General features: G+C 51.9%; 6 protein-coding genes across 6 annotated transcripts; 5 read left to right on the top strand and 1 right to left on the bottom strand.

Moving 5' to 3' along the window:
• Positions 1–2,892: 2,892 nt before the first annotated feature.
• MAA_05755 (galactosyltransferase) lies at positions 2,893–4,405 on the top strand (the record flags this gene model as incomplete). The annotated part of the gene is made up of 3 exons (XM_007823753.2): positions 2,893–3,301; positions 3,380–3,668; positions 3,736–4,405. The coding sequence occupies 3 exons, from the start codon at positions 2,893–2,895 to the stop codon at positions 4,403–4,405; spliced, it is 1,368 nt and encodes a 455-aa protein (XP_007821944.2).
• Positions 4,406–9,363: 4,958 nt separating this feature from the next.
• MAA_05756 (glycoside hydrolase family 16 protein) lies at positions 9,364–10,623 on the top strand (the record flags this gene model as incomplete). The annotated part of the gene is made up of 1 exon (XM_007823754.1): positions 9,364–10,623. One exon carries the CDS (start codon positions 9,364–9,366, stop codon positions 10,621–10,623), a length of 1,260 nt encoding a protein of 419 aa, XP_007821945.1.
• A 1,083-nt stretch (positions 10,624–11,706) lies between these two features.
• Positions 11,707–12,309, top strand: MAA_05757 (Membrane associated eicosanoid/glutathione metabolism-like domain protein; the record flags this gene model as incomplete). Its single annotated transcript, XM_007823755.1, has 3 exons — positions 11,707–11,754; positions 11,818–11,952; positions 12,025–12,309. The coding sequence occupies 3 exons, from the start codon at positions 11,707–11,709 to the stop codon at positions 12,307–12,309; spliced, it is 468 nt and encodes a 155-aa protein (XP_007821946.1).
• Positions 12,310–12,655: 346 nt separating this feature from the next.
• Positions 12,656–13,045, top strand: MAA_05758 (uncharacterized protein; the record flags this gene model as incomplete). Its single annotated transcript, XM_007823756.1, has 1 exon — positions 12,656–13,045. One exon carries the CDS (start codon positions 12,656–12,658, stop codon positions 13,043–13,045), a length of 390 nt encoding a protein of 129 aa, XP_007821947.1.
• A 348-nt stretch (positions 13,046–13,393) lies between these two features.
• On the bottom strand, positions 13,394–15,325 carry MAA_05759 (sucrose transporter; the record flags this gene model as incomplete). Its single annotated transcript, XM_007823757.1, has 1 exon — positions 13,394–15,325. One exon carries the CDS (start codon positions 15,323–15,325, stop codon positions 13,394–13,396), a length of 1,932 nt encoding a protein of 643 aa, XP_007821948.1.
• A 2,520-nt stretch (positions 15,326–17,845) lies between these two features.
• MAA_05760 (uncharacterized protein) lies at positions 17,846–18,286 on the top strand (the record flags this gene model as incomplete). The annotated part of the gene is made up of 1 exon (XM_007823758.1): positions 17,846–18,286. One exon carries the CDS (start codon positions 17,846–17,848, stop codon positions 18,284–18,286), a length of 441 nt encoding a protein of 146 aa, XP_007821949.1.
• Positions 18,287–19,437: the final 1,151 nt, after the last annotated feature.

The following is a 19,437-nucleotide window of genomic DNA, read 5'->3' as shown; positions in this document are numbered from 1 at the left end:
CCAGCTCATGGCTCATCGGAAAGAATATGCTCCCGAGCAGATCTAGCGACATGAACCATGAACGATCCAACAGCTACACTTGGGAAGCAGTGCAGCGGTTTGCTATGATAGATTTTACCAGTTCTCCCTTGACCAAGAGCAGATGCTGAGATCCCTAGTATGTACATTGTATTGTACTAGTAGTATTACTTCTACTCCAGTGGCCTGCCAGAGATGTTGCAGATTCGCCAAGAAGTCCATAAAAGTTGTGGGCATTATTAGCCAACTGCTTTTATCCCCTGCAATAACGGGACCAGTACGGCGTAGTCTTTTAGTCTTGGCAGATGTCTTGTAGCCACTGGGAATGGCCGCAGTGCCCACGATAGCTGGAATTGGCTATCCACAACGTGCTTGGTCCTTTTACGTCCGAACGAATGGACTCGGCATGTTATCAAGGCTCTGCTCAAGTGATAAAGTGACACCAGCCCCTGGTGGCGTGGCCGTTGCGTCGATTTCCCCCTTTCTCTTTTTCTGTTCTGCCGCCAGAGATGGGCGCGCACTGGCCATAATGGTGCGGAGTACTAAGCACGCGGGCTAGGGGGGTTGTCGTGCTAAGGTGCATCCGATTTGGGGCCGAATACTACGTCGGGCAGAGCAATGAAAAAAGCAGGGTGCTGATGACGATGGTGTATGTTTGTATGTGCGCAACTGCGACTGCACAAGCACAAAGCCGTAATAGCATCAAGACATAACAAGGCGGCAGAAGATGTAACGTCGCAGGAGCAAGGCGAGAAGGCAAGCAGAGAGACCAGAGAGCACTAGCAGGTACCGGTAGGTAGTAGCAACCATTCAATGTTGGCAACACCTGCCGCGCTTTGCGAAAGGTCAACTGGTCTTCCCTGCTGATACTTTTGCTCCAGCCACCACATGCAGCCATTGACCTTTGCGAAAGCTGGTCGATGATTGGCGGCTGAGCCAAGATTGGCCCAAGGTACGGGGCACCTAACATGCCAGAACTTTGCGACAACGAAGGAAAACGCCAAAAAAGTCAAATTCACCGCCGTGTCGAGATCTCGGCCTTGCGGCCCCTGAGAAGAGCACAAGCACAGCAAAGAGCCGGAATCAAAATTGACCAGCCTTTGTATGAGTTGACGGCAGGCTGCCTCGAGTGCTCGCTCTCGGGCCAGCTTGTTGTGCCTTGTAGTCGGGAGGAGGACTGTTGTACATGTATTCAGGAGGACTCTTCAGGAGTCACTACAGTACTGATTACCTTCCTAGGTACGGAGTAGTACTACTACGTACTTTGGAGGCAACTATGACTCCGTTATCTGATAAAATATTACGGAGCACGCCAATGACGCCCCCCCGCCGCAATCCTTGCCCGGGCGCCCAGCAAATTCTTTTGCGTCGCGCGCGAACACCTCGAGTTCATATGTTTTGGCCCGCTTGGGGGCGGCCATCAAGATTGCGTGCGACTGGCGACCAGACTTCTTCATCTCTGCTGGTGGCCCCAGTGGCACAATACTAGTAGTAGGGAGTAAGTACGTACTTGCCTAGGTCTTAGTAGTAATAACGAGAAGAATAAGTTACTCCGTCAAGGATAAGGAGACATGGAACTAGTACTCCAGTACTCCGTACATGTACAGAGCGCAAGACCACAGAGATGGGATGGTCTCACTTGTTGTGCGAGTTCCGAGTACCGAGTACCTGCGTGCCTCCCTGCCGCATGCCATAAAAGCAGGTACGTGGGTACTTGCCGCCCTGGCTTGTTTGCCTGTTTCGCGGCCCATTTCCCGTGCCGGTGCGCTCAAGTGCTCGTCCAAACTCGCCAACAAAAAAATCCAAGCTCAGGGTAACGCTTCAGTCACGGCTGCAGAAAGTCGCAGATACGAGACTGAGAGTTTTGCAGCGCCCTTTCAACCTTTTGCCTGCGAACCGCCAAATCCGCGCGTCCAAAGAGCCCGTTTGCCATGCCATTGCGGTGCTAGCACCTGCAATCCAAGCCACCTTTCAGCCAAGCCTCATCTCACTCGAGTCTTGCGTCAACCAGCATTACCCCCGTCGTCTGTCGTAACGAAAAGCTAGAACAACACTTCTTGTGCTACCTAGCCTTGATTAGCTATCCACCCTCTGCAGCATCGCCGAATCAAATAAATAAAAAGAAAACTCTCCCGGATTCTGGCAAGGAACGGGTTGTCATCCGGCACCACTCTTTGGGTTCGTGCCAAGATCAACTGGTGAGTGGCCTCGTGGTCTGCGCGCCTCATCGCCGACACTTCTTGTCTTCTCTCTCTCCTTACTTCCCCCTTTGCGAGCGAGTTGATATTACTTTCCGTCTCAAAGCGATATTGACGGTACGCAGTACTCCCTTTGGGGACAAGGGACACAGGAGCCACGGTGGCTGCTCGTGCGTCGCGCGATTCAATTCCCACGAAACCAGAGTTGCGCGTCCCCGATTCAATTTATTTGAGGCATCGCGCTCCACTCACTGCCTTCATCCCAGCTGGCGGCCTTGCGGATGACTGATCACACCTAGCAAGCCTCATACTCGACAGCGACGGTCAAACATTCAAACTGGCTTCTCCAAAGCTGACCGCCGGCTCCTCGAGCTCCGTCAACGACCGGCCTGTGCCGTCCCACCATCGACGACGCTCCTCGGCTGGAACCCATACTCTGAGTGAGCAGAAATCCAGCAATTTTCTCGAGATCCGCCCTGCGCTGGCAAACAAAGCATCTCTCTCGCCTATCCTTGGTACGTCCTAGCCATATTGTGCTGGCTGGTGGTTCATCACTTCATCCCTGTGGCACCACGATCCTGCAGGTTACATGCCGAGTCATACGCGATTGCACAACTCGCTCCATCGTCAGACAAACTAATGCCTCATGTCGTGCTTAGGTACACCCGCTACTCCAATGTCCTTGTCGCGTAGCCCATCACCCGTCCCCGGTGGTGGTTGGTCGAGCCCTGGTCTGAATATCAACAGTGGCAGGTCAAGTCCAGCCAATGCTCCCACTTCCGGCCCGGTACATTGGGAATCTGCAAAAATGAGACATCTCGGTGCCAACGGCTACCCGTCCTTTGCAACAAATAATTCGGGCTTCTTTGCTCGCCACTTGCGACGAATTTCAAGCAACCTTCCGCGGTACAACTCGAATAATACAATTCCACGATATGGCGACAAGGACAAACCTTTCCGTGGTCAGAATATACCATTGATTGGAAGAATACGATCAATCTCTGGCCGCATGGGTCGAAAGCTGAAGATCAGACTTCTTATTGTTCTTGTTTTGCTACTTTGCTTGTACATCTTCTACCATTCTCGTAAGTGCTCCGTATCCTCGCCGTTTGGAACGCGACCAAAGTTTGAGTCAAACGATTTCTGACACCAGACTTGCGTAGCTCTTGTCTACTGGTATCGAAGAGCAAGTTGGGGTGGAGGCGGCTCAAAATTCGTCATCATCCTTGCAGCGAACGTGGGAGGAGGTGTCATGGAATGGAAAGGTGCCCGAGAGTGGGCAATCGAGCGGGACAGCGTACGAAATAAGCGAAAATATGCTACAAGATGGGGCTATGACCTCGAAATCGTCGACATGAAGACTAGAAAGAAGTATGCCCACGAATGGCGAGAGAGTTGGGAAAAAGTTGACTACGTCCGAAGTGCTATGAGAAAATACCCCAATGCCGAATGGTACGTTGCCAGTCTTTTTTCATGATGGGCATCAATCGCAAGAAAAGTATTACTAACAACGCTGTAGGTTCTGGTGGCTTGATCTCAACACATATGTAATGGAACCCTCGTACTCCTTACAGGATCACCTGTTCGATAATCTCCAAAACCATGTGTACCGCGATATCAACGAATACAACCCGCTTAATATCACCCATCCTCTCACCTACCCGTACCTTGACAAATTCGCATCGAGCCCAGTGGGGGACGGCAACGTCAACTCTGTGAACCTGCTTCTGTCTCAGGACTGCTCTGGCTTCAACCTGGGATCGTTCTTCGTGCGTCGCAGCGCCTGGACCGAACGCCTCTTGGATATCTGGTGGGATCCAGTGGCCTACGAGCAGAAGCACATGGCTTGGGAGCACAAGGAGCAAGACGCTTTAGAGACCCTTTACGAGAATCATGCTTGGGTGCGAGAGCACACTGGCTTCTTGCCTCAACGAAAAATCAACAGCTTCCCCCCGGCCGCATGTGGCGACGGCACTGGAAAGAATAACACTCGTTTCCATTATAATCAGTACGAGCGTGACTTTGTTGTCAACATGGCTGGTTGCGAATGGGGCCGAGACTGTTGGGGCGAAATGTACCACTACCGAGAGTTCAGCTACTGGCTCAACAGAAACCCCTGGGAACGTTTCAAGGAAGACTTTATTGCTCTTATCTGGTGGAAGCTGACGGGCAAGTGGGTGAAGCTCTGATTGTGGCTAAGCTGTCGCTCGCCAAAACTTTTCCCAGTTATCACCTGCTGGGGTGGTGACAAAAACCCCGTCATGACACAAGGAGGTGGCAGCAGCCTTGCCGCAGGCTCACGAAACTTGTCATGCGATTTTCTCACATTGAGATGATCACGGCGTTTATACATTGGAGGCGGGGGCGCGGAGCTTGCCAGCCCAATGAAAATTGGATAGATTTCCCCGGCCTAGCGAATTGCGACTGTTGGAATTACCCTTCACTGTGACATATTTAATACCCATTCTCTTCACGATTGGATGTTTCGAAAGGAGTTGCAACGGGAGAGCGAAGAGAATTCTGCCTGGGGTAGGCCAGGTTCAGATGAGACCATGAAAGCAGCTGACGGCCGGTCCATGCGACATGCGGCCCAAGAATGAGCACCAGGACATGCACGACGGCCTTGTTACACGACGTTGGGTTACCTTGGATGGTACATGACGATACATATGCATTTGGTTTGGTGCATATGCTCAATGAATCGTCACGACGACCGAGAGGCGTTTTTAGGAGGCGAAAAGAAAAGATACGGATGCATTTATTTATTATTATCATTTTGTTATTTTTTCCTTCGCATGGACGGACGAAGATTTTCGGTGTTCAGGGAGCACGAGGCACGGCGGAGGCTCAAGAGGGAGGAAAGGAATTTGTTGGTTCCGTCTTTTATCTTTCTTGTTCTATTGTGCAACACACAACTTACCAACCCGATGCATGAGGGCCTGTCAGACGGCCCTCACAGGCGTTGTCACATTTTTCATATTCAAAGGATTTCTTCTTGAGCATGATATTGATGCTCGTGGTATTTTGATACCTTATTTTGTGTATTTTTCTTCCTGTACTTGTATAATTTAGGTATGGCTTATTTTTCACAATAGACGGCATTGCGTCTCACCAACTCGCTCTAGGAGAATTCCGGACAGATGATTGCGGGAGGGAGCTGGCGTCGACGACGACCAGAAGATGACGTTTGGCACTGGGCGGCAGGGACATGTGCGACTTGGCCTGTCAGGCAGGGTTATTATGACGACCAGGCTGGTGGTCGGCGCTCATCCGTGACTTTTACCGCCAAGCATGATTAACATGATCTGGTCCTTGGTACTCCGTAGAAAGGAAATGACTTGGGGAGGTAAGGATGAACCTTGTTTGAGATTGCCGGGACGGGAGGGGATGCCGAGACGATTGGATCGGAGGAGCGGGGGTTGAGACGAAATGTCCGTACAAGGGACTACTACATCATTGTATTGATGCGTTTGAGAGGGAGCACGAGTAGTTGCAGGAACAGTGAATCGATAGCATAGTAAAGTCGGAGAAGGTGAGAGGCGATTGGTGTACAAGAGCGACAACCAGACGACACAGGTTATAGTATAGGGTTGTTCATCTACGGTCTGTTGATGATGAGTGGAAGGAAGAAGGATGGGTTTCGAGAGGCTTGTGAAGCTTTCTTTGCGGATGGCCTTCAATAATTCCCCGTTTTCAAATACAGACATTTGCTGGATATGACTGAATAGGAAGGCTGATCCGGGAGCGGCATCTTATTTAGGACTTCTGGCTGAAACAGGAGACGTGTCCTTGGGCAATATACTCGGCCATTGATCAGCCTGATCGACGTGACAAATGTACATACAGTCAGAGGCAAGACGTATTTGCTTGCCTGATGGCGTAGAGTGATCTAGGGGTGTGCAGATACTCACAGCCTCCCTCCCACTATACTCCAGCACACAAGGGCCGGTCAGCATCAAATATTTTGACACTGGGCAGTGCGCCAAACGACAAGGTGCGTAGGGGATCCGCAGAGACTGAGGGACACCAGACAGTTGTTGGATGATTGATCTTGAGAAAAACCCGGCGGTTTGTCTGCTCTGGAGTTGGTTCCACCTTCTGACTGCGTTGGCTGTTTCAGTGTCGATGTCGCTCCGAGGAATCAAGGACGGTGAGTCGCTTGTTGGTTATGTGACTGAAATTAAAAGTTGGAATATGGAGTGCGAATATAGTGGATTGCGGGATTTTTGTTTTAATTACTATTATTAATTCTTGGCCTACAAGAGAGAGAGAGAGAGAAGAGAAGGGAGGGAATTGATACCATGCAAGTCCTTTGTTCTGGTGTTGTGGCTGATGTGGCACGGAGATTTTATTATGGTTATGTCTGCGGGTCATTATCGCTGCCTCAGGGGCCCAGAACGGGACTTCAAATGTTCTGCCACGCAAAAGGAGAGACGGTGAAACAGTTGCTGACCAACACAACAGTACATAAATACAGGTGCATCTAGGGAGGCGCAGTGAAACGTGAATTGAGCACTGGATAAGTCTGTGTGTTGTTCGTAGGAAGTGAAGTGCCTTGCTCGCGGCAATATTAGTACTACCTGCAATTGGCCAAATCGTGGTAAGTGGGTCGTTATCTTGGATCCGCATATCAGAAAATGCTGAGGTTGCAGCTGCAAGAGGAAGAAGAAGTAGTCTTACGTAGATGCTAAAAAAAAAAAGGCTGGCTTCTCACCCACGGTGCGAATAGGATCGTTATAATTTGGGCCCGGAAAATGTGACAAAGGTTTGCAAACTAGAAAGCGAGCAAGGCGGAGCAAGACATGGGTTTCTCACTCGCATTAAACGTGGTAAATTGATGGTTGATGGATATTTCGGCGGCGCAAACAGTCCATGGCTAGCGAGTATGTACTCCGTAACTTATTCCATATACCGCATCTCAGCGCGGAGGACATGTCGCACAATGATGGTGCACGGTGTGCCAACATGACGCATCGATTCGCTTGTCGAGTCAAGGTAATACACTCCGTAGAAAGGGAGTTTTGTAAATCAAGGTGGTTATCAGATCCCTAGTGTTTTGTGTGTCTAACAATGTTTCAACAGAAGAGGCTCTTGGAGCCTGCGAATCGATAATGTGGTGTTCGACACAGACGTCAAACACTGTGGGAGAACTCAATTCTCTGGCGAGATCAGGGTCGGATAGCCGGCAGGTGTCGAATATTTCCATCTGTTTCGCCAAGCAATGTCAGTGCTTGTCAAACAGCCAGAGTGTATCGGGCAGGCATGCTCTTGTTCCTGCATGGCTAGTCGAGTTGTGGGTGTCATGGCCAAGTTCGGATGGCGACGGATGGGGCAAGGCGGCAAACATTCTACGGCGTACGAACGTGTCCGTTCACTGTGCAGTCAAACTGCCTTGTTTCAATCTTCAATGTCCCTCTTGGCCTCAGCGTTTCATCGGTAAGGGACTCGGTATCGTGCGACTTGGGCCTCAGTCCCTCAAGTTCGATGTCGGGGGGGGGGGGATGCGTATGTATTTGTTGTTTGCCGTGAATATGGCTCCATAGCATGCTGTTGTCGACTTCTTAGACGTGAAGAGGCGCCAAGGGTTTGATGGAACGGGGGAAATTCGCGCAATGCCTCATTGAAGAGGTCGCCCGTTTGTGCGTCGGGATGTCTTGCGCTGTGAACACACAGTCTTGTCTGTCAATCGACCAGCACCACAAATCGAGCGCCAAGCCCAAAGGCACAATGGGACGAACCAGACGGTGAAAGCAGCATCGTAGCCGCCTGACCGCACAAGACGGTGCCCACTGCCCAGTGTGCGTAGGGAACTTTCAACATTGAAGGTACAGGGAGCACACAGCGGACGAACACTGACAACCACTGAGGGTCGCCCCGCCCCACCTGAGCGCCAGTGGCAGGCAGGGGCAGGGGCTTTGCCAGCAGTCTTGCCCCTTCTGCCTCTTGGCGTTGCCATTCACAGGCTTTGATTGGCCTCTTCGGCCCAGCACCAGAGTCTCAGATTCACCAGCCTCCGCAATCTAGCGCTCCCGCCTCATTCTTGTTGGCTCTTGGACAATGACGACTGCAACACCGTGGGAAACATGTCGCTACTAAGAGTGGGCCGCAAAAGCAACAGAGCAATATCTCCCATCCTTTTCTCTTCTATTCTACCGACAATGTACATACATCCAGATCTCGGAAACGCCAGAAACGGACGAGGGCTTGACCACAGGGGGACTCGGGAGGGGGAAAAGGATCTTCAGACTAGTACTCTGTACTCCGTACTGGCTGCAGGTGGGTTGTGACCAAGACCCAACAGACACAGCCAGAGAAACAATGAACCATATTTAGATATCTGGATTTCCGTCCGACATCCAACATGTTTCTGTTCGTCACTCGTCACCACCTTTCTTTCTTCTTGTCGCCTTTTTGTGCAGGCACTGACCCAGGCTTTCGGTTCCGTTGACGGTTCCAGCATCCTTTGTTCCCTGCCGTTCAATCTTTCCGGCAGCTGGTCATCATTGTATTGTGTTTCTCGTCTTAGATTCATTCATCTTCCTCTTTTGGACTACCAGCCTCTCTATTGAATAGAGAAAGACGTCATTTATCTTCAATTGTCCGTCCACCCTCCAGTCGTTGGTTGCCATTGTTCCGCCTCCCAACAACTGATTCCCCTCCTTTGGACTCTGTTCAGTTCTTGATCAACTTGATCCTTTATATTGAGGGCGTCATTCCTCTGTCGCCCTCTCTTTTACATTCACTGTGCCCGCCTATTGTTCAGTCTCAAAGACTTGAAAGGAAAACCAGAGTGATCTCACTGGGAGACTTGTACATTGCTTCATAGTCTTCATTCTCTCGGTTTTCTTGGTAGCTGCTACTGCAAGTGCGATACAGCTTTTCTCTCTCTTGTCTCGCTCACATCCAAGCCATTTGGAAACAAGGCTCTGGTTTCGGGTTCATTACGTTCTCTAGCACGGCAGAGAAACTCGAAGGCATTTTTTATCTCTCACATCACTTTGCGCTGGGAATAGACTCGCAAGTTGCTCGCCTCTACTATTTCACCACTTGCGTTGACGCTGTCGTGCCGGCTCACACAGCAAAATCGCCTTCAAAAACGACATATATTTTTTACCAAACCTCGACGGCAATCCTAACTTCAATCACCATGCGCTATTCAGGTCGCTTCGCTGCCCTCGCTGGCACTGTGCTTTTTTCGGCAGGTATTGCTCATGCGGGTTACCTACTTGACACTACTTACGATAGTACCAACTTTTTCAACAGCTTCGACTTCTTTACACTTCCAGATCCTACAGGGGGTTTCGTTCAATATGTTGATGGACAGACTGCCAATAAGGAAGGCCTTGCCGTTTACGCCAAGGGGGGGATATATATGGGCGTTGACTCCAAGACCAAGAACCCTCCCAATGGTCGCAAGTCAGTTCGTGTGTCCTCCAAAAAGTCATTCACTCGTGGTCTGTTCATTGCCGACATAGCCCACATGCCTGGTAGCATTTGTGGCACATGGCCAGCTTTCTGGCTGCTCGGCCCCGGCTGGCCATCTTCTGGCGAGATTGACATACTTGAGGGTGTCAATGCCCAAACCCAGAATGCCATTACTCTTCACACAGCGAACGGCTGTACAATGTCTAACCAGGGCGCCCTCCCCTCTACCCAGTTTGCCTCTGCAGACTGTGGTGCCCTTGGTGCTTCAAAAGGCTGCCAACAGGCGACCGTCGATGCTTCAAATTATGGCGACGGCTTCAACGCCATTGGAGGTGGTGTTTATGCTACTGAATGGACTTCGGATCACATTGCAGTCTGGTTCTTCCCTCGGTCAAACATTCCCCAGGACATTACTTCCCAGAACCCCAACCCCGGCAGCTGGGGAGCGCCGACTGCTCGATTCGTGGGAGGAAATACTTGCAACATCAACAATTTCTTCAAGGACCACCAGATTGTCTTTGACACCACCTTTTGTGGTCAATGGGCTGGAGACGTCTGGAAAAATGATACTAAGTGTAGTACTCTGGCCCCTACTTGCCAGGAGTATGTTTCTGGCAACCCTGAGCAGTTTGCGAATGCCTTTTGGGTCGTCAACTCTGTTAAAGTCTACCAGCAAGGAGGCAATCCAGCTCCGGTCCAGCACTTTGCGGCTACAAATCCATCTTCAGGCTTAGTTGGGCCTCAAGATCAAAACCATCCTCAACCGCAAACCCAGGTCCAGCCTCAGTCAACTCAGCCAGCTACTCAACCTCAGCCTACGAATGGGCAAGTATGGAATGGTCAGCCACAACCTAATTCTGATACCAACTCTCAACCGCCTCCACCAAAACAGGACAACTCATGGAATGGCCAAGTTTGGAACGGTGGTGGCTGGAATGCCAAGAGACGAAATAGGGCCGTTGAGAAACGGTTTTCTGCTTAGGCAGAAGCAGAAGTTGTGCTACTGCAAAGAGGGAAATCAAGCATGCAAGCAAGAGCGGTTCAAACAAAGATACCCAGGGCGGGTTCCCATTGAAAAGAAAGGACATGCTAGGCATGATGATACTGCTTGCATTATGATGACGGACGCATCGATTAACGTTTTTTTTTTCTGGATTTCTTCTTCTTCTACTTGATATTGCATTCGTGTTCGATATATTTCACCATTTAGGCAAGAGCCGCTGCGATGCATTTTGTCACTGTATATACAAACTTTAACTATGAGTTGCAACTGTATGAAACAAAGATTCGACTATGAATGAAGCCTTTGACGGTTTGACCCTCCTGCCCCAGTGCATGTGTGAACAAGGGCAATCTATGTTGGCTCTTGCGTGAAGAACAGTATGAACACCTTGCATTGTCTTCTTCACCTTTGTTAGACCAGTGACAACAGCCAGGGTCCTCCTCTCCGGCTTCACTTTGCGACGGAGAGCAGGTGCCTGGCATGGTCTGAGCGGCAGGGGTGTTCTCTATCGTGTATAATGTCAAGTATAATGATTGGTGAGAACACGGCTTACGTATGTACTTGTACTACTAGTATCTAAAATGCTGTCTGGTCGGATGCGTTGAAAGAAACAATTGAAACGGCCGCACCTAGACAGGCTCAAGGCGCTGCCTCATAGAGTTTTCATGGTTCCATTTGATTCTCCAAATTACCCCCACATGAATCGAAGCTCGAGGCAGCGAGCTCTGGTGAGTTCGACATGACGCTGAAGCAACAGAAGCAGGTCTAGAAGCGGCCAGCTGAGCTAGGCCCAGCCACAGGCAGATGATCAAGAAATTGCGCGTCGCATCGTGCACGCCTACCAATGGCGCTCACTTGGAGGGCGTATTTGGGTCGTCGGGCCGTCGGGCCACGACTCAGCCTCCGGCTTCCAGCCAGCTTCTGATTGCTTGACTCTCAACTCCATCAATCGCGCACCCAATTGAGCCACAAACACCTCAATTACACGGGAGGAATATACATGACTACATACGTCTTCTCTCTTTCTCTAAGAAAAAACAGTCCAGTTCAACAGTGCCCACCATGTCTGCAATCGGCCTCGACTTCACCAAGAACCTCTCCTACTTCACCGTGAGCCCACGACCCTCGCCTATGCCTCGTGTTCAACCAACTCATCATCAACCCCTGACCTAGATCCCCGCCGTCTTCATCGCAACCTGCCTCGGCCCTCACACCTTGGCCGTCGCCTGCTCCGGCAAGACGTACGACAACGCAAACCCGCGAGCGTTGCGCGACGCCGTCTGCAAGAATGAAGCCATCGACAAGCCCGTAAGCCTTGCAAGCCACGTGTACTTTTCCTGCCCACGTCCAAAATAAATTAACGGTTTCTTCCTCCTCCAGCGCCAGCAGATGATCCTCCGCGCAAAGGGCGCCTCCGAGAACGGTTTCGAATCCCTGGGCCTCTTCGCGGGCGGTGTCATCGCCGCCAACCAGGCCGGGCTTCACCCGTGCGTCCTCAACACCCTGAGCATCGGCTATCTCGCCGCCCGGCTCGCCTATGTGTTTTGCTACGTCAAGCTCGGCGCGAACAGGAAGCTGGCTGGGCTGCGCAGCCTGGCGTGGATGGTCAGCGTGACGCTGTGCCTGACCATGTGGGTGAAGGCTGGGATCAAGGCGATGCAGTGATGATTCTTGGGCGCGACAGTCCGTCCATCCAGACCACACTTGTGCCTCTATACGGCGTCGTCTTGTTGTTGTCGTTGCTTCTGACTTGACGACGGCTGCTCTTGCCGTTTTTTCCCCCCATGGCCATGTCCAATTAATAGACCAAGTACTTAGCTCAATTAGATGTATGATCCATAAGACCCTTGGGGGGGAAAATGTCATATACTCCCGTGCCTTCCTCTTGAATTCTCAAATCCGATCCTTGGGCGGCACGACATACACCCTCCAGTTTTCCTCCTACCTTGCCTCGCTGCTCCTCAAACCATACGCTGTCATAGTATATATATACATATCTGACATGGTTAAAATGGTTTCCCACAAGCCCATCATCCTCTTTGCCCTCCTTTGCGCCGCGGGCTCCCTCCCCAAGGACAAAGTTCCTCGCCCAACGCCCACAGTCACTCGTCGCCGACACCCTATCACGGCATCTAGATTGCAGGCTACTCGCGTCCCGGGGCCTCTGCCAACCGAGTCCGAGGTCCGGGGTGACGTCTCCTCGCGTTGCAGGCCAGACTGCCAGCACACCTACTGCGATGAACATGAGGCAATGTGGTGCTACGTGTGGGGTGGTGTATCGGCATACGATCTTTCGCTCGGCATCATTCCTGGCGAGACGAGGGTGTATCTCGGGACTTGTGATGGTAAACCAAAGACTGTGGCGCCGAAATGCTGTGAGGGAAACTGTGGACACGATTAATGTGACGGGTAAAAATCGTTGTCCTGCTGCTTGGCCTTCTTCCGTTGGTATTTGGAAACTGGGTTTCTGGGGAAAGGGGCTTGCTGTTCGAGTGCTGATAGAGGAAATTTGGGCTTGCGAATAACTTTTACAAAAGGGACTTGACTAGCCGGAAATTGTGAATCTTGTCTGCTGACAATGAGTATTATTAAAAAAGATCAAATTCAATGCAGATTGTTTATCCAAGAAGATGGCACGTGGACATACAAATCTGACCAGCCCAGGAAAAATTGCATCATCTCATACGCCTGGATCATACATCACCTTCCCCTGATGCATATATGCCTTGAGAGCATCCTCTATTGCGGGCTAGTTCCCCGCGTCCTCGTCAGCGAGTAAAGCACCTCGGGCCTCGTCGTGAACAGCCTCCTCCGTCGTATCCACGTCGTCTTTAATTCTAACAGCAAAGATGCAAGACCCCAGGACAAATATACCCCCAAGTGCCATGACAATGGCAAAACTGTGATCACCAGGTGTACCCCGCGGCTTCTGTAGAAACTTGAACACTATACTCGATCCCACAGTGGCGACGACTTGGGGAACTGCAATGGCCATGTTGTGAATGCCCAGGATCACACCGGCTTGGTCCACTTCTTCTTCTTCGTTGGCCAATTCAGCATCCATGTTTTGCGAGTTTCCGTTGGATGACGGTGCATCGGGGTCATTGCTCTGAGGCGGTGCCATATTTTGAAGCCTCTGCACCCGAGCAATGGCGTCTCGCCGACTGATTTCGCCGCTGATGATCGCCCATGGAGCCCACAGAGCCATGGCCCAAGTGATGCCAGCCAAACCTATTAGAACCGTGGCTCCTGCAACCGACCGGACAAGTACGGTGCAGAACATGGAGACTGCGAATAAGACGAGCGATCCGAGCCAGGCCCGTTTAAGGGTGAATCCTGGAATTCTCAAATAGTCGAGGTATGATCGTCGCGGCAGTCCAGTTGTCTTGGTCGCAACAGGTTGACCCGTGTGCTTGTTGACGGACACCGGGTGACCGTCGAACGTCGGCGCAATGAAGAAAGGTAGAAATATGTTTGTGAGTAGGCTCACAATAGCGTTGACCAGTAACGCAAATGTCCCGATGCGGGTGGCTTGTTCGTACAAAGCCTCCAGCTCCTCGAGCGTCATGTTGGGGTTCTCCTCAAGGTATGGCTGGACATAAATCTCTCCAATGTACGAAGAGGTATAAAACAGGAGCGGGAAAAACCCAACCCAAGCAAAGAACTGGACTTCGCATACTCGTTTAGTTTGCGGCGGCAGTCGCTTAATCGACTTGAGGATGTTGAAGAAGAATGCGATAATGTTTGGCGTCTTCTTGATAGGGGAACCGTCTTTTCGAGGATCCCTTTCACGAATACTGGTCGTACTGAGTGCGATTGTGATTGCTAGTCCAATACTGGCCACGGCGCAAAGAATCTTGAACTGGTTGTCTCCAAGAAACCACAGGTATGCGGGAAGATTCACATATCCCGCAATAAACCCTATGATGTTTCCAATGCCAGTAGCCCGACTCGCCATGGCATTTGCTTCCTCTTGCTGATGAGCAGGCGCACAGTCCACAAAGAAAGCGCGAATAGCGGCTTGGACAGTATTGATAGCAATATCAAGCACATATACACCAATCACAGCGGCGATGATGGTGACAACTTTCACACCTTCCGACTTGGGGTCCGCGCCAAAGATGCCTAGTATACCTCCAACAATCTCTCGCGTCCAGGCGAGGAACATTAGCCCAGCAACAGTAGCAATAGTGCCACCCACCATGAATGGCCGACGTTTGCCCCATCGCATGCGGCAGTTGTCGCTGATCATTCCGACATACGGCACAACGAGAGTGCCCGTCAACGGCCCAGCAATCCATACCAGTGCCATGAGTGACTTGCTCAGGCCGAGAGATAGTAGATACGGTGATCCATTCGACAGCTCAACCGCCCATGCGAGCTGCAAACCGCCCATGCTGATTGTCAGCATGATCATGTACCATAACCCCTTGGTTTCCTGCGTCTCGTCAACATGCTGTGGGGCAGGAGTTGGTCTTGCTGCATCATCTGGATCCGACTCATTGCTGCTGAGGAGAGGAGAGTTCTCATTAACCGCGTGGTTCAAGCGAGTGGCGAGTGATGGTGCTGTCAGGCCAGGTTCGATGTCACCGGTATCCGGTTGTCCTGAAGTAGATGGTGATTTGACAGGCTCGGGGACAGCTGTCGTATCCCGGGCGTCCTCTTCCCGTAGACTCGCCATGATGGAAATTTGACGAAGGCAGAGAGGCAATCTACGCGTGCGGCCGCCAGCTTGATAACTCGCCCGAGGTTTGATGGAGAAGCCCGTGTAGCTTGACGTAGCTTCCCCGGGTTACAGCAAGGCCTGTCTTGCGCAAAAGAGCGTCAAGTGGTACAGGATCATTATGGTGCAGTAGGTGAGGCCATGGAAATAGCAGACAGTGCGCTCGGCTGATTTTCGTGCAACGGTCTATTGTGACGAGTAAAAGTGCCACGCGACTCGGTGCTGTGACCAATGCTCCCTCAGAATGAGGTCACGACGTCGTTGCCTTTCATTGGGGGCCGATGCCAACGCGGCTGCGCGCATGTAGAGGGACCTGGCCGTGGCTTTGAATGAGCTGGTGTTCACAGTACCGTTGACCTGTAGCCCTTCCATGTTGGGCCGCCATTGTGTCAAGGAAGACGCCTCCCTACCCTATACGGCTGCCCTTGCCTGGGGTATCAGACCATCTGGTCGACCAATCATAGGCCTTTTGAGCCGGGCCTACCCTAACCCTATGTATTTTCCGTGTGCAATTGTGCCGGCTTGCGGATCTTCGTCCTTGTTTGGCAAATTGAACCATGTGTGATGGTCAATTTTCCGTCGTCGGGCGCTGTATGCCTACGAGAGATAAGGATTGCCGTGGGTGAAGACGCGGCATCATCGGAAGCTTGTCTGGAATGCTCTATTCAAAAAAGCCAAACATTGAAAAGTCAGGCTCCGACATGCGTCATGTACGGTGCAACCTGCATATATAGCCTAACCCATTCCACACTAACAAAAGCTCCCGGGAACCTCAAAATTAAACAATGCAATTATGAGTACCGCCTAACATCTAGATGTCTGTCATGGGGCAGTGAGCGATTACTGGACTGTATCTCTGGAGTTGTGTTTGACGTGACGGCCGACCGCTCTTGTACAAGAATATGGGACCAGTCCATGTTGTGGAGGCTAACAATTGTAGGCCAATCAGCAGGCAGGTGGTTCGTATGTACTGTTTTGAGTGCCTAATCTAGTATTGACTAGTATCAATTGATGTGGCCCTCCGAACTGGCCCCGAGGATTCAAATGTCAAGTGTCGCGGAATGGACCCAATGACGTCGACACCGCATCCAGACGTCCACGCAAGCGGGAGAACAACAGGACACACCCAACGCCAAGTGCTCCGTAATCCTGGCAGACCTGGTCCGGCCCTAGCACTCGCCCCAAGCTGCTACTGCCTTCTGCCCCATCACTGCGGCGTTTATACGGAGTATGGACAGACGGATTGCCTGCTGCCTGACTGGACGTTGTTTTCTACCCAAGCTTTGGTGATGGTGGTGGTGGTGGTAGCAGATCAACAGGTGTCTGGTCCGACTTGACTCGGGACAGACATTGAACGGCGAGCACCGACGGGACCATTTCCCTCATCCCGAGTTATGCCGCGCTTCAAGCTTGGATCGGCACGAGAAGCCGTATGGCGGCACGCCCGTCGAAGCCACTGTGGACAGAGGTCGTGAGCGACGGCAATGGCAACGCGAACCGCGAACAGCCATGACATGAGTGCAGCACGCAGAGTTTTTCCCGCTCTCTTGGCGTCGGCTCGCCAGTCCTCGAGCAAAAGGGCCGCCTGGCTCGGTGTAAAAGTCCGGTCCAGGCAAGCGCGGGTGCCCCGGGCTGCCCGGCCTAGTCGAGATTCAGAGCTGACATGGAACCAGACCAGACAGGGACATTTGAGGCCCCGTAGTCTAGACCTGGGGCCGCCGGTGGCGGTGCCAAAGTTCCCACAGAAGCCCACTGCAGCCCACTGCAGCCCACTGAAGGGCCCCAGGCAACGTGCCTTTGGCCTATGGGAGCCACGGGAACTTGACGGCTTTTGTCGTCGGGCTCCACCGCAAACGGCCTGTCGCTCGTGGTTCCATCAATGTTCTTTTCCTGTTCCACCAGCCACACCGGCACCGCGTGGGCCAAGTGAGTGACTTTTTGACGTCGGCCAAGGACATGCATGTGCAGTGAAGACATGGAGTGCTGCATGCCGACGCCTGCCACCAGCACCAAGCACCTCCCAACCAAACCCCAGCAGTTTGAAAACACCGCGTCGAGCCCCCCGAATCAGTCCCGTCTCCGCACTCCAGAGCCCCCAGAGCCCCAAGGCCCCACACGCAGCCGGCCCACCTCCCACTCACGCCTCGCACCAGACTCAACCACGCAAGCATCGGCGCCAGAGACGACAATGGGCCGAAAAGAGTCGCCACCAACTACGGAGTACCATGCTACCATGTCGACGCCATGCACGCGAAGACGAAGCCCAGAGGGTTCCTGCGGGCGCCGCCCCAGAGGCTTGCATTGCAGACTTTCCCAGGCTTCCTCAGATTCCCGATTCCCTTTATAATTGTCCTAGATCTGCACCCCCCTTCGATCTCGTCGTTCCGTTGAGCCTTCCTCAACTGCGGTATATTGGTGCATATATGCATTGCAATCAAGTTCGTCAATCCCTCGTCTGCTCTGCCAAAGATTGCTACAATGGCTATCCGAGACCGATTTCGTCGTGCCTTGCGCAAGTCCGACAGCTCAGACACCATCTCGCCGACAAACAGCAACACAACCACTGCCACCACCAGCGAGACGTCTTCGCTACACAAGTCAACCAGCAGCAAACTCGCCAGAACCTTTGCATTTAGCCGCCGCTCAAAAGACGAGTCACACGAGGAATCCAAGAGGAACAAGAAGAACAAGAAGATCCACCCCAGCCAACGACCTCTCACGCTGCAAAACCTGAAGCATCAGGAAATGCTCAGCCATTTCAGCATGACCTTTGGAGCCTCAGACCCGAGCCAGATTGAGAGTGCCAGTTTCATTGGTGTGAGCCCGTGTTGCACCCGGGCACCCAGCCTCGAGATCGACAGGGCAGAGATCAGCCACTCGCTGACGGGCTCGCCGAACCCCGACTCGGTCCGAGACTGAAGAGGCGAATAGGCGCGCTGCATTGCATCTCTACAGCGGAAGCCTCACTACCGCCTGGCGCCGACGGCGATAAACATAGACCAGACACCACTCCAAGGGGCAGAACATTAGAGTTGCCTTGCGCTGGTGGTACGACCGCCGCCAAAGAGGCACACGAGGGGTGGCACTGTTCCCCAAACGACCGGCATCCTGCAATAACCGCCGCAGACCATTTGGAGTTGGGAGGCAACGTAGCCCAAGTCCGTCCATCTCTCAAATCTCTCACTCAGACACCAGCGAGAGAACACGGAACGTTGCAGAGTCTCCCCCCTGCCACACACTCTTTTTCTCTCCACCTTGACTTCCCTCTCTGCCTCTTTCACACACTCTCTCACCCTCACTCTTTTTAATATGGAAAAATATTGTCTAGAGGAATTAGAGGAATACACGGTATTGCAATAGAAGGCTGCCACGGCAACCACTCCCACGATCTAACCACTTTTTCTGTGGTTACTACAATACGACTACGCCATGGTTGGCACTACCACGGCGAAGAATACACAAAAGTGCTTGCATGTATTATACGAACGGGCATGAATTACACGGGACCACGGGCTACTTTGGGGCATTCAGCGTTGGCACACATCAAGCATTTGGCATATTCGGTTATTCGGCGGTCATGGATGGATGACTCTGCCGGCGTTCTTTGTTTTATCTACCGACACATGCACCATATCTTCTCGCGTACATGTCGGCATGCATCTTTTTAATGTGAGCAAAGGTGTCTGGCGACTTGGCTATAGCTTATATTGGCCAGTAAGAAATTCTTATTGGCATAGACGATAATACACCGTTTTTGATTACACTTTATATCCAAGCCTCTCTGGACCCTCTCATAGTTGTGAGCGTTGCCGGTGAATATCCTCTCGTCATTGATGATGAATGATGTTTTCTTTTAGTCTTTTGTATCTCGTGAAAGACTGACACGTCAAGGCAATATTTGTTGGGTGGTTTTGCAATTATACCCTCGGGCATGTCTTGTGATTCTTGGTCCGGCATACCGTAAAGCAGCCAACACTCACCACGCAAACGGAAGGAGCAGCGATGCGTCACTGTTCAAGATGTTCCTCAAGTGACTTCGATCCGAGCCTGCCACCTGTCACGGCTGTCAC

The sequence above is a fragment of the Metarhizium robertsii genome (genome assembly GCF_000187425.2).
Source record: "Metarhizium robertsii ARSEF 23 chromosome Unknown MAA_Scf_2, whole genome shotgun sequence".
NCBI lineage: Eukaryota > Fungi > Ascomycota > Sordariomycetes > Hypocreales > Clavicipitaceae > Metarhizium > Metarhizium robertsii.
Note: the sequence above shows the minus strand (reverse complement) of the source record. Positions and strands in the feature narration are given on the sequence as shown.